This window comes from Molothrus ater, chromosome 4 (genome assembly GCF_012460135.2).
Source record: "Molothrus ater isolate BHLD 08-10-18 breed brown headed cowbird chromosome 4, BPBGC_Mater_1.1, whole genome shotgun sequence".
Classification (NCBI taxonomy): Eukaryota; Metazoa; Chordata; class Aves; order Passeriformes; family Icteridae; genus Molothrus; species Molothrus ater.
This window is the reverse complement of record NC_050481.2, coordinates 16,181,949-16,195,641: the sequence shown is the minus strand read 5'-3', so window position 1 is coordinate 16,195,641 and position 13,693 is coordinate 16,181,949. Positions and strand designations below refer to the sequence as shown.

The 13,693-nt window shown below is 40.6% G+C and overlaps 1 protein-coding gene across 1 annotated transcript in view; it reads left to right on the top strand.

Moving 5' to 3' along the window:
• The window catches only part of PTPN13 (protein tyrosine phosphatase non-receptor type 13), a 112,598-nt gene that overhangs the window by 50,202 nt on the left and 48,703 nt on the right, over positions 1-13,693 (top strand). Inside the window, exon 7 of the mRNA XM_036382389.1 lies at positions 3,771-4,334. Within this exon, the coding sequence (XP_036238282.1) occupies positions 3,771-4,334 (564 nt within the window). The remainder of the gene's footprint in view (positions 1-3,770; positions 4,335-13,693) is intronic.

Here is a 13,693-nt window from a genome sequence, read left to right as displayed (position 1 = left end):
ACAGGGAGGCTCTGCTCTGTCCTGTTGCACACCTGGGTAACTGAAGCCTGGAGTAGCTCTGTGTGGTCTCAGGTGGTGTAATTAATGTCTCCAGTCGAGCCGTTGGGATAGGTCTCCAGAGTTTTCACTACCAATACAAACTTTTTTGTTTTAAAGGGGAAGGTCGTAGAATGAGTATTGCATTATAAAGACATACAAGTTCCCTTATGCAGGTTCCTTTTGATCATTTAGTTAGATATTTATTCCTTATATATTGATTTTTGCTAGTGCTGCTTTCCTTCATTTTTCCACACATTTGATTATAAAAGCTGGGGGCGGGGGGGGAAAGCTGAAGAATAAACCACATTATGACTTATGAATTTGGAATTGAGCGTGCCATTCAACTGAAAATCCACGTGTTTAAGAGGGACTATTATTCCAGTCTGCTCTGTTTTGGAGGTGTACTGTTTTTGGGAATCTGGATACATGAGCCTTGTGCTGAAGGAGACTTCCTGCAGTCATTTAGGACTCTTGATCCAAGTAGTGCTGAGGTAGTGGAGGAAGTCCAGGATTAAAAAAGTGAAAATACCTTAACAGTTGATCGTGTGACTTACAAAGTCTGTAATAGTACTTCAAAAAAGGAAGAAGGGATGAGGACAGATTTACCTTATTAAAAACAGAAATATTGGCTTGGACTGATTGCCTAATCCAATTTTACTACTGGTATTTGCACTTGAGTTACTTCTGTGTTGAGAAGTCTTGCCCTTGATCCCTCTGTGCTCTGGTGCTAAAAGCAGCATGCAGTTTTGCCTGGGAAAGTACAGGTCTCAGAGTTCTCTATTGCTGCTTTGTTTCAGTTTGCCCTCTCAAGATACCCAGGCTGTGCACTCCTTGCCCTAAACTCTCCCTAAAATCATGTGTTTGATTTTTAACCAGCTCATGTTGGCACTGTCAGTCAGTTAGGGCAGAGCTTGTTGAAATAACGTCCCGTAGAGAGGGACGGGTTTTGCACAGGTGGGAAGAATTGGCAAGGCTGATAAAAAGCAGAAGTGGGAATGGGGAGAGTAATAAAGGACAGATGAAAGACTTCTAAGAGAATTTTACAGTCTCAAGCCTGAATATTGAGGCCAGCTGTACATTCATTTTGGTACTGTGTAGAAATCTCTCACTGACTGCAGAAGTCAGTGTGGATCTGAGTTAGACCTGTAGAGTGGAAGAGCAGTGTGGAAGTGGAACACCTCCTGCTCGGCTTCCTGGCAGGACAACTCATCTCCTGCCTCATCATGCCCTTGGCTGGCTGAGTGGCAAAGCTGTAGCCATGAGCACTTCCCTAGCCACTGCCCATGAGCCAGTGCTCATGGACTTCACTTTTCTTGTTAGGGAAGGCCCAGTGGATGGGGAGTAGAGAGAATCTCTGGTCTGCTCAGGCAAAGGAGCTTGGGTCTTCAGTGCTTCTGTGCAGACAGGAAATAGCTTCTGGTATATCCAAGTCCACAGCTTTGGTGAGGAGGATGCTCCTTACCCCCAGCACTCTCTTTCACTGACAGGGCTCTTTTGCTGGAGTTCTCACCAGCCCACAGCAAGAGAGGGTTGTGTCTCTGGACTGTGCTGTGGTGAGGATACCCACAGGTTCTGAAAGTATCTTGTGACTCTTTTCATTGCATGTGATCCTGCAACAGGATCAGTGTGCAGAGACCTAAATGATCTTTTGAAGCAGGAATGTTCTTCTGAGTCATGACCAATTCTGTAGCAAGTAATCCTGTGTGCATAGCTGTGGTAGTGCATGGGAGTTGCAGCTGCCTGCTTCTCTTGGTATTTTTCTGCTTTGTTTGCCTTTGTTTTGTTCAGTAAGGACCCTGCATGTAAATGCTTTCAGTGTTAAAGAAGTGGGTGTTTGGGGTTTTTTTAAAGTGTGTAGAGGAGGTTGTTTTGGTTTTTTCCGGCCTAAAATTATCCTGGAACTCTCATTACTGGGGAGGATTCTCAGAGCTCCTTTTGATTTGTGTTCCTGTTGGCCATCTTAAAAAGCCAACTGCAGTATTTAGTTCTTTGTCTCACAAATGACTGAGTTAAAGTTCTGTTCAGGAATGTTTGTCCTTGGTGCATGTACATGAATGTGAAGTACATGTTTGCAGAGTGGGTATCATCCCACTGCTTTAGATGGATAGTGGGAACTTCAAAATGAGCACTTATTTTTAAAAGGCTTTTTTGTGTGTGAATTATACGTATACCAGCCTTAGGATGATGTATAGTCTGAGAATAAGGTAATAATGTAATATTTACTTGACCACAAAGATAATTATGTTTAGTTTAATATTAAAGCTATCTTTATAAAATACAAAATGAGGTATCAGATCCTTTTAGAAGATTAGTGTGTTCTCACTGGAAAAAGCGTTTTTTATTTTCTTGGCTAGAGCATGTGGGAATTGTGTGTGATTTCTTACAAGACACCTTTAGACAATCCAAACCCTAACATTTTATCATCATGTGTTTGCATGGTGGTAGGAAGCAAGGGGCTACTTGGTTGCATTTGGCTTAAATCTTGCTGGTTTAGATTGTTAGTTAAATATCACAGAAATAAAAACTACAATCTAAAAGCACAGCCCTTCTTGAAGAAGTATATCAGACTTGAAAGGTGTTTACACCTTTAAAAGCCATAAGCTTTTAAAGCATTAGTGACTACATTTCCAAACATCCCTAAAGCATTCTGTGAAATTCTGTTTGGAAGGATAATACTCTAGATAAAGATCATCAGGAGCCTGCTGTGCAAGTGGGGCAGTTAATTTCAATCGATTCAGACAGGATTGTGATGCATCCTTTAGGAGTAGTAGATACAGCACAGGGATTACTTTGAACTCATAAGTGCTTGCTTTTGCAGTGAAATCTTTAAGGCTGCTCCTTCTTAAAGAATGTACATGGGAATATCACCATAAAGATGGAGCTAGCTCTAAGGAAGGCATCAGTCACATGCCATGCTGACTCCACCTGGGAAAAAACTTCTTGATTACCATGATATGATATTCTTCAGAGACCACATATTTCATTGATATGGTTCCACCTCTGGCAGTTTCTTTTATTCTGGAAGTAATTTCATGAGAAGGGAAAGGGAGAAGAATTCCTAAGAATTCCTAAGAATTGGCAGATCTGTGTATTAGTGAAACTCAAAGGGTGCAGACTCATAGAGTCATTTTAACCTTGGGAGCTTTGTTGGTTTTGTTTCAGAGTATTCTTTACCAGGAAATACTGTAGTCACCAAAATTAGTCATTAGAGGAAGATCTAGGATTTTTATGATTCCTAAGTACACAGTCATTCTTTTCTTACTGCTGACTCTATTGCAGGGCATCTGTAAATCTGTAGAACAAACCTGGACTTGTTATTAAAACCTGTAGGCGGTGTATTTGGGTGTGAGAGGAATGGCTGATTTCAGATTGATTATTAAGTAGTATTTTTGGTGATAGTCCAGGCTATTTTGAAAATGAAACTTATGAGGAAACAACTTTCAGCAAGTATGTGGTAGTTTGGGAGTTTTTACTGTTAATGCAGAATTACAGTAGGCCTTATTTTTTTTCTTGAGCTTTTTAGAAATAAAAGAAATAGAATGGTCATCATGTATGAAGCAGTCGTATTTCTGCCTTTGTTGACTGAGGGAGCCCTTGGAGCAGCCTTCTCAATGCTTTGTGGGGTAAAACCAATGCCCAAGCGTGTGTTCATCATATACTTAGACTAATTTGTGTTGGACTCCTGTGTATTAGGTAGAAAATTACATATATGAAATGTCTCCTCATTCCAGGAAAAACACTGCCGGTTGATGCGCCTGATGGACACAGAGCTCACTTCTCTCAACAGACCACCCTTAACAAAGGACTTAGCAAGTCTATGGGATTTCTGTCCATTAGAGGAACACAAGACGAGGAAGAGTTTTTCCAGGGCATTTCTGCAGATTACAGTTCGGGTCAGGAAGATGTTTTCTGTCCTCATAGGTGTAAAACCAGTGAGCTTGAGAAAAAAGGTCACCTTCACACAGATGTCCCTCCCAAACGGAAAATATGGGCTTCTTCCACAGATTTGCTTTGCACTACTGACAAGGCAGCTGAGAGGGACCATGCTGGAGGCCCTCACAGGCACAGCCATCAGTGTGAAACATTTACAGTAAGGACTTCTACTGCTGCCAGGAACAAGGAAGCAAGGTACTCTGATGGGAGCATAGCACTGGATGTCTTCGGACCACAAAAGCTGGACCAAACACGCCACATGCCTGAGACATCAACTTCTGCAGCAATATCAAGTGCCTTTGACAGGATAAGAGAGAGACAGAAGAAGTTGCAGCTTCTGAGGGAAGCTATGAATGTAGAAGGTTAGTGAAGCTTTGATTTTCTCAGTATTCCACTCGTCAAACAAAGATGTCTCATTATTATAAAGTTGAGTTCTCTTGTAGCAGTTCTTGAAACAGCTGAGGGCTTTGCTTCATCTTTTTTTTACATAAAGTGAAGTCATTACTCTGTTGTCAATGAAGATAAATTGGTTGTCCAGATCGCTCACTCAGAATAGTTGATCTCTAACCAGTATCAAGCTCATAAATTACAATTAGAAAAAAAAAAAAAAGCTGGTAACAGCCAATTGTCAAGCAATTTTCCTTAAAGGAAGGTTCTCATCTCCAGCTATTCAAGATGGATTTATGCCCCTGAGGAAAGGCAGAATTTAATCTCCAGATCTCTGTTTTTGTGCTGTATAACTCTGGACTTAAGCCCTTAAATATGAATTTTTTTTTTTGGCCTTGTGTTCAGATCTTCACTGCAGTGGGAGCACTTCACACAAGTTCCATCAGTTCATTAAGAAAATGCATGGGGGAAGAACAAGTCTTTGTAATTGTTGTGGGGAAAGTTATAAAATTACCTTGATGCAGAACCCTCTGGAACTAGAACTACATGTTTTATTTTCTTTGATTTTGTGGGGTGATTTTCAGGGGCTGTAAGTTTGAGACAGTTGGATAGAAACTGAGAGCAGAGCTGGATCCTGCTTATGCTGGGCCAGAAAGCATCACTTGGTCATCCAAGGTGTATGGTGCAAGAGCTGTACGTATAGAGCTGGCTCAGGCATTTACTCAGGGGCACTCAAAGACTCATGAGTTAGCCTGCCTGTTGTGTGACAGGAGTAACTGTGAAAACACACCCTACCTTGACTTCCTTCTTCTGCCTGAGGTGTAAACACCTCCATATTAAGGAGAGATGATAAAGCATTTTGTAAAGGTTGAATTTCTGAAAATGCCTGCTCATGCCCTTTGTAGCCAGCTTGGGAGATTCTTGTATTGCAATTAGCATGGGAAGCTGATCCTCTCTTGTGCATGTGAGCCTTTTGTTCCAGAAAGGAGGAGTGTAACTGAAGTGGCATAGGCAGGTTAAAAAGCTGCTGTGATTTCTGTACAGCTGGAGTTGTCCTGTGCTATCAGATCAGCATCTTCCAATGAGGAGTGAGGGTCACGTTATCATTGAAGAACTGAACACAGATGAAAGCAACACTGTATCGTTACCATTGTTTATCTCTGTAGAAGTTTATTATCTGTTGTTATCTACCGGGATGTCTGATGAGGGAAGCTGGTTGGCTTTTGGTTTAAGAGTCTGAAATCAACAGGGTCTATCTCAAGTTTATGAGTCAACTGGTATCACTGGGGATAGGCAGCTGACAGGGTTTAAGAGGAGGCCACTCCCAGCATTGGGAAAGCTCAATAGCCTTGTTGTTCAGGAGTGCAGCTTTGTGCAGGTTTGTGTTGCATAAGAGCAAAACCAAAAGCATGGCCAAACCCCTTGATGAGCAATGGGTTTATCATTCTCATTCGGGCAGATTGGGAGATGGCAGAAAACAAAACATGCCCGTGCCTTGCAAACTGAGATCGGTCAGATGTGTGAAACTACTCAATTCAGAAGGGGAATGGGTGAAAGTGTAGTCAAAGTAAACTGGGGACTGGGCCTTAATAGTCACAGAGGCTGAGGGACAAACATGTACCGGGAAGACTGAGGCAATAGCCAATGACTCACTGCCCATCCTTCTGAATTACTTGCTAGGAAAAAAGTAAAGACACTTTCTCAACAGGTAGCTGAGTTTCAGAGTTTTCTATTTTCAAGGAAGGTGTGTTTCACTCGTGAAGGTGGGCATGTCTGCTTTACTGTTATATTTTAGGCTCTCAATTGTTCAATTTCGTTGGTCAGTTAACTACTTAAAGAAAATCTTTTGGACCAGAAACTAGCTGTGAATGTGAATTTTTAATGAACCAGTTTAAAGGAGTATTCTAGTAAGATGGATGATGAACGCTTTTTCACATAGGAGTTAGTTGCTGTTATGTCTTTTAGGGCTTGAGAAGCCAGACTGGAAGTATCTATTCTGCCTTAGCAAGCAGATTCACAAAAGTCTTAATACATAAAGTCTGCTGGTCTGTTAAGACTTCTTTCCCTTTTCCTTTTTTTGTTCCATACCAATCCTCATCTTACATTTTTTTACACGAGACATGTCTCTTGAGATCTTTTGTAAAAACTCTATTGCCAGTTTCATCTGTCAAAGAAACGAAAAATACAGTCTTGAGTTTTTTTGTGTTACTGTTGTATGTAATTTTGAAGTACTTAGTGGGTAGACAGATATTTCCACATCCAACACTATCAAGTGTCAAGTGTGTGTGGAATTACTCTTCTGACCAGAGCAGCTGAGAGGCATGAGTGAAAAATAGAGAAGGAGAATAACTAACTTCAAAAGTTCATGCACTTTGGAATAAGAGTTCAGTTCAGTTTGGAGGGGGAGGAATGGGCAAGGAGTCACAGGAAACAGGGTTATGGCTGCGTAGCAGAGGAGACACAATCTGCCTTCTCTTTGGTAGGTCTGGGGATATTTTCACTGCAGTTGAGCCCCGGTCTAGGTTACAGCTAAGCCTGTGTAAATTGTATTAAGCCTCTGCTTTTGGCTGTATGCATTGTTTTTCCATTTTTGAATTGTGAAGTGACATTGGACTCTCTGTGAGTTGAACTTGGTGAGATAAAACTTCCCTCCTCAAACTACAAAGGAATTTAAGTGACATATGGCTTATTTTTCTTTACCTTACTTTGGGTTAAGCTGGAAAACTTTTCTGCTTTTCATAAAACCTTAAGGAGCTGACTGCCTTGGAAAAAGAACATGTTCTTATGCACAGGCTCTGGTTTGCCAAGCTTTCACTCAGAACAGATTTTTACAATCTAAGTTATAAACTCATGAAAAGCAGAGTTTATAGTGGGAAGAATGACAGAGCTTTAATTACAACTGTGCTGTGGTACTTTGTAGTGAGCTGCAGACCATCTAAATTGCACTATAATATACTGTTAGAACATTTCAGATTTAGCCTCAAAAGGCTTACAAGGACATGGTCCTTGTGACTGCCTTGCTCTTGAACTTGCTGGCTTATGTTAATCTGCTGTACAGTTTCAGGGTTGAGGTTGTTTATCTCTTCTATACTGAAGATGATTGTTTATGATTAGGTGCCATTTAGCCAGATGGGGCAAGGCCAAGAGTCTGCTATTTGACTTATGGTGTAGCCAATTCTGATCACTAATAAGGGACTCCAAAAGTGTGTGTTAATCTTACCAAGACAGTAAGTTCTTCATCTTTGCCTTTTTCTTCATTCTTGTTTTCTTATGGAGGTTTTGTGACCTTAGAATTTATTAGAGTTAAGAAGTTGTTAGGTGTTAAACCCAAACATCTTACCTGTACCCAGAGAGCAGGTTTTGTTTTTAGTGTTCTTTTGAAACTTAGAAATTGTTGCCTGGCCCCTGCTGATAGTGTCCCATTTCTTTCAGAGAGAAAATAACAATCTGTTACATTTTTCATGCTTGCATTGCAGCTCAAGAGTGTGAAGGTGTCATCTGTTCCCCCATGCTCCAGGTTTTTTTGCCTTCTCTCCCACCAAACTGTCTCTCCTGATACTTGGCAAGTGTGCACACACTCAAGTTTTCCTATCCTAGGCCTGCCTTCCAGTGGCTCAGTAGCAAGGCACAAGGCTGTGAGATGGTAATGGTAGCCTTGTCTGAACCTCTCCTTTTGCTTAGGCAGCTCCCCCCGCCCCTTTGTTTTGGGTGAATGCATGTGACTGTGGTCACAAGGGTTTTCAGGATGAAGAAGAGATGAGAATGTTGACTCTATGATTAGAAGGTTTGATTTATTATTTTATTATATATGTTACATTAAGATTATACTAAAAAGAAATAGAAAGGAAAAGGTTTCTTCAGAAGCTAGTTAAGCTAAGAATAGAAAAGAATGAATAACAAAGATCTGTGTCTCAGACAGAGAGTAAGAGCTAGCTCTGCCACGAGTGGTCAGGAAATCCAAACATCTACAGGAGACTAATTATGGGTCTACCTGTTGCATTCCACAGCAGCAGATAACCATTGTTTACTTTTGGTTGCTGAAACTGCAGCTTCTCACAAGGAAAAATCCTAAGAAAGGATTTTTCATGAAAGATGTCTGTGACAAATGCATAATTCAAAGTGAAAGGATTTATATGTTACTTGACTGAATGAGTATCCTTTTTTAAAAAAAAAAATTAAATGCAGTGTTGTTTATGAGGATGTTGTAAGTGAGATAGAAGCATAAAGCTTGCCCATGTCCTTGTGGAATACAGGAGGACAAAACCAGGTATGAGAGTAGTAATATAGCTGGTTGTGGGTTGAAATAGTATACAGGGCAAAAAAAGATGTGAGGATACTGAAAAAGTTTATCTTGCTGAAGCTCTGGAATGCTGAATCCAGGGGTGGGGAAATGGGGGTGGTTTGAGAATATTCTCAAGGCTTTGCTAAATGTTTTTGAAGTCGGGGACCATGTGAATTCCAGACCTACAAGTTGTGTTTATTCCCCTCTATTTCTACCTTTATTTTTTTCCAACAAAAAAACCCCAGATTATTAAGTCCTCAGATTTTATGGTTTTTGTGCAATTATTGTTCTTGCTTCATAGAATCAGCAAGAAGTGGCAGTAATAGTCTATATTTCTAGAGAAGAGTCTTTTCCTCCTAAGTCTTCTTCCATGTGTTTATCTCATGAAACTTCTGATTAGCTACCTTGAAGACTTATTTGGACCCCATTTATGAAATTTCCATGTTATGACAGCCTGTGTTTAGCTGGGAAGGTTGCAGTTAAAGATTACAGTTAGGGATACTCGAAATGCCTGGATTTTAGGTGCTCTCTTAGTTTAAAGGTGCATTTTTGAATAAGGGAAAATTTCTGCAGGTAATCAGGTAGCTGTTGGTAGCAAATGTATCCCAGTAGATTAAGCCCCAGAGGTTTGAATTTGGGAGTTTCTGTAGAAGTGGGTTAAATGGGAGATTTGATTTAGGGGGGAAAAAGTGAATAGTTGCTTTACAAACTTAGCACTGTGGATTCATTGAAGTGCACATACTTCCTTTTTCTCTAGAATTCTGTGTTCTGGGTTTCTGAGTTCACTGTGGGCCATTCTAGTCATGCACAATGGCACATCTGTTTGCATGTGAAAGCAAAGGAAGGGGCAGTTTGCACATGTCTCTGTGGTGCTGCAGTGTGATTTAAATTCATTTGTAACAAAATAGATTCTCATGTGGTTGGTGTGTCCAGTAGAACAATATTCAGAAATCATTTTAATTAATCTGAGAGGTAGGATAATGGACTGATGCTGTTTTGGTTAGAGAACTCCAGCTGTTGATTTTACTGGGACAAGAGATGCTGGCTTTTCAAGGAAGAAGGTATTTGTGGGATATCTGTAAAATACAAGTACTGTGGCATCAGCGGCTATTACTTTGTGCTGAGTTTCACAGCTTAACATTGGGTAGTAAACCAGCTCTAGCAATTGCATAATTGCACAGCAGAATGGCATCTGCTTTATCTCATCTATCAAGCTTTCAGCAGCTCACACAATCTGAGATTGTCAATTTCTGGTCAATACATTGCATTCTCAGTTGGATAAAACATTTAAATTAAAACAGGCAAACAACTTTGTTAGACAAACTCTGTCTGGGGCTGTGTTAGTTTACATACCTTATCCCAGATGGCATGATCCAGATCCAGAAAACAGGGGTGTCTCTCTAAATACAGGACTCTTGAGTTCCTACCAGACCCTGGCGCTGTTATTGTTAATCTCTCTGTTTTCCTTTCCAGCCTAGCACTAGAGATGTGCGTCCTCTGCAGTTTTCCAAGGCTACATTTTTCTACATTAGATTACATCTAATCTAAGGTACATTAGGTCCTGCCAGGCCCTCTGCACCAGATGGGGCTCCCTGGAGGTTGCTTGGATAGCTGGTGACTTGGACTGCATGTGCAGTACAGCTTGCTCATGTGGAATGTGAGTGGTGGAAACCTTGCAAGTTAGAATGAGCCTGCCCCCCTGGAAGTCTGAATGGGATAGCTTCCTTTGTCAGTTGTTGGATATGAATCCCTACCAGGAATTTGAACTGGATCTCGATGTCCTTCCTGTTAAACCTATACTGGCTTGAATAAGATAGTTCAAGTTTTCTTAGATGAAAAGGGAAAAAGGAAAAGCAAACATGAAGCTAATCTATTGATTTAACTCATGGGAAAGAAGTGAGTCCCAGCTTCTCCTGAAGGACAGTTAATGTGTTTTAAGTGGTGTTATAGTACCACTCTCCTGTAATAGACACCCACCAGCAAACTTCAAAGGGCAAACAAGAGCTCTCTCCCTGTCACGAAACCGTCGGTTTAATTCTGCCGCCTTCTCTGTGCCGCCAGAAATAATTCTGTAATGATGTGTATTTGAAAACCTGGGTATCTGATGTGACTGGTGTTCAGGGTAATGAAATTCCAAGCTGAATGTGGTTCTCTGATTTCTGTTGAAGTTGGCTGAGGTGAGGCTCTCTGTAAGTGACTTGTCTGGGCTTGCGGGTCTCGCCTTGCGTAAATAGCTTGTTTTGTTATTTCATGCTGCACGATGTGCCTGGGAGGTTGTGCTCTGCTGGTTTTGATAGGGAACTTGAAAAAGCACCACTGGAGCACTAAGCAGTACAAAGACAGACGCTCCAACTTGTAATGCATCATCTACCTTTGCATCATGCTTATTTCACTTATTAGTACAAATTCTATATATTCATTTTAGTTACGCGCTCTTAAAACATGCTTAAACTCATGGGTTTTCTTCTATTAAGGAATGAAATCATTCTAAGTGTTCTGTTAAAAGATGTAATCTAAACAGTGAAATGTTAAGGAAGGTAACTGATGCCATTATTTTTGCTACAATGTGCTTTGTGTTTATAAAAGTTTGATCAGTTCGGAAGTCTCTCTTCAGTCACCAAAAATTTTTAACCAAACAAACCAAAAAAACCCAAGAAACTGAGCAAACCAAGGCCATTCAGAATTCCCAGGGAAAATTGTAAAGAGATGAGAGATAAGTTGTTTTATTGTAGTCTCTAGCTTTTGTTGTCATTTTTCAGCTCCTTCCCAGACAGACAGTTTGTCTAGAAGTTTGTCCTTACTTTTGGAACTACTGTATGAAAATCTAAACTTTAATTTGATCGCAGAAATGGGACTTGTGGCCTTTGGAAGGCAATTCTTAATTAGAAGCTTAGCTTGGACATGATCCAAGTGCCTTCTTTGAAGTTAAATCCTAATATGCTACATTAGAATTGAGGAGAACTTGCTGGAGGAGAGAGCATAAATTATTTGGATGACTACGCAAGCATTATAGATAGAATATTCTCAATATTTACATTTTAATGGAGTATTTGCAGGTCTGCAGTGCATATTCTGTCTGTGCCCTGGAAGGAAGGCACTTGGTTAAGAGGGAGTGCAGTGCTGGGGGGATGTATAAGGGATGTACACAGATGTTTGTGTAGGCCAGCAGAGAACTGGAAGGAAGATGCCCCAGCAGCAAACAGTTCCACATCTGTATGTGTTTTCTCTAAACTGAGCAAAATGGATATAAATCTAGAGGATTTACATGAAATTTCAGGATGTAGCTTCTTAATTGCTTTGAAACTTTGCCTGATAGCCCAGCATGGAAAGGCTGTTGAATGCTTCCAGCAGATGAAAAGAATACATTTGCTTGTGTTCTTGGGTTAAGTTGTGTGGTCTTGATTAGGGAGAAGGATGTGGCAAGACAGGAGTGAGGTGCTGTCTCCAGCTCTATTTGTGAGTAGGTTTGAGCCTTGTTGGGCCTTATGTGAGGATCTGTGACAACATTGAGATAAATGGTGTGTGGAAATTTTGCTTTTTGTTTCTTGGTTCATGGACTTCTTGGCCTACAGCATGGCACCAGCCCCTGCTAACAGGATGAGTCAGGAGAAATCAAACACCGTGCAGAGTCCCATAGCATGCCACCACCTACAAACACTTGTCTCGTGGTTTAACTGCATATTTCTGTTTTATCATGGGTTTGGTGTTTTTAAAATTTAATGTCTCAAAGAACCAGAATGGAGCCATAATTTGTGTGCAATTTGAGAAGCTCTGGCTGCTGACTAAGTGGAAAAAAATAAGTCTGTTTAAAATCTCGCGTCATTTTTTATTGTTCCCTCTCCATCATCTTGCTTCAAAGTCAGTTCAGCAGACTTGAAAAACCTACAGCTAATAAAACTACTGGGAAACAAGAGGTCTGGTTTTAGTTAAACACTTCAGTACTGTAGCTCCACTGTTGTGTGTGGATTGATGCCTCACTTAAGGGCTAGGAGCATTTTGAAAACACATCTCCAAAAGCTACCCACTGAATTTGGTTTTTATTTCCCATGGTAGGCAAGTAATTGCTAGACTAGGGGCAGATTTCTTTGTTGTAAAATCCACAATGTTGAAGGTAGCCATTGTGGAAGATTGAAGCAACCTCACTGCTCCCACACAGCCCCAGTGGATTCTTTTCATCTTGCTGTAGGTCCATACTGTTCCTTTCTCAGAGTTAAATGGTAAAATGTTCTTTGGATAAAGTGGGATTTATCCTGCTAAACTGTGCAACTGTGATGGGCTGGTGAGACCTGTTGGTTTCGTGAGTTGATTTGTAGCTTTGCTTACCTTTCCCAGTTTTCTTAAAGATTGCCTACACAGCTCAAGTGAGCTGCGTAAAAATGGGGAGAATAAAGGCTTTTAAAGAGGAAGGTTTTGGAAACAGTCCAAAATAAACATGAACAAACTTTAGTTCTTAGAGTGCTGCATTATCTTACTTCTTTTCATGCTTCTTTCATCTTTGAAATTTTTCCTACTTCTGTAGGAATTCTGTATTAGTAGTGTTGTTGACTAACCTGTCATCTGATCTAACAGAAGTTAAGCAGCAGGTTTATTGGTCCCTCAGAATTTTTCACCACATTTTGTTTTCTAGGGTGCAAAAAGTTGGAACTTCTGATTTCCTTGTTGCAGCCTCCAGAAACATCTGCTCATGTGTTCCCCATTTTGTATTCTTGCATTGCATGTTCCTTGCTGTAGTGACTGGCACTTGTTTTCACAGCAGTTATATGTGCTTTCTCTATATCACTGCTTTTGTTTTCAAAAGCATTAACTATAGTCAGACCAGAAACAGCCTTCTGCAAATGAGGACACCTGAGGTTTTTTGCCTCATTTTGACAGTTAAGCATTGGTATTCCCAAGATGTAGAGACTCTTTTTGTGTGTGTGTGTGTGTGTGTGTGTGTGTTCTGCTTTAATGCACATTCTGTGTATGGTTGTTGGCTTGTGCTTAGGAGAGTTCTGGGAGATGGTTGCAGATGTCAAGTACATACCCCCTTCTGTGGAGTCCTTTGCTCCAGTA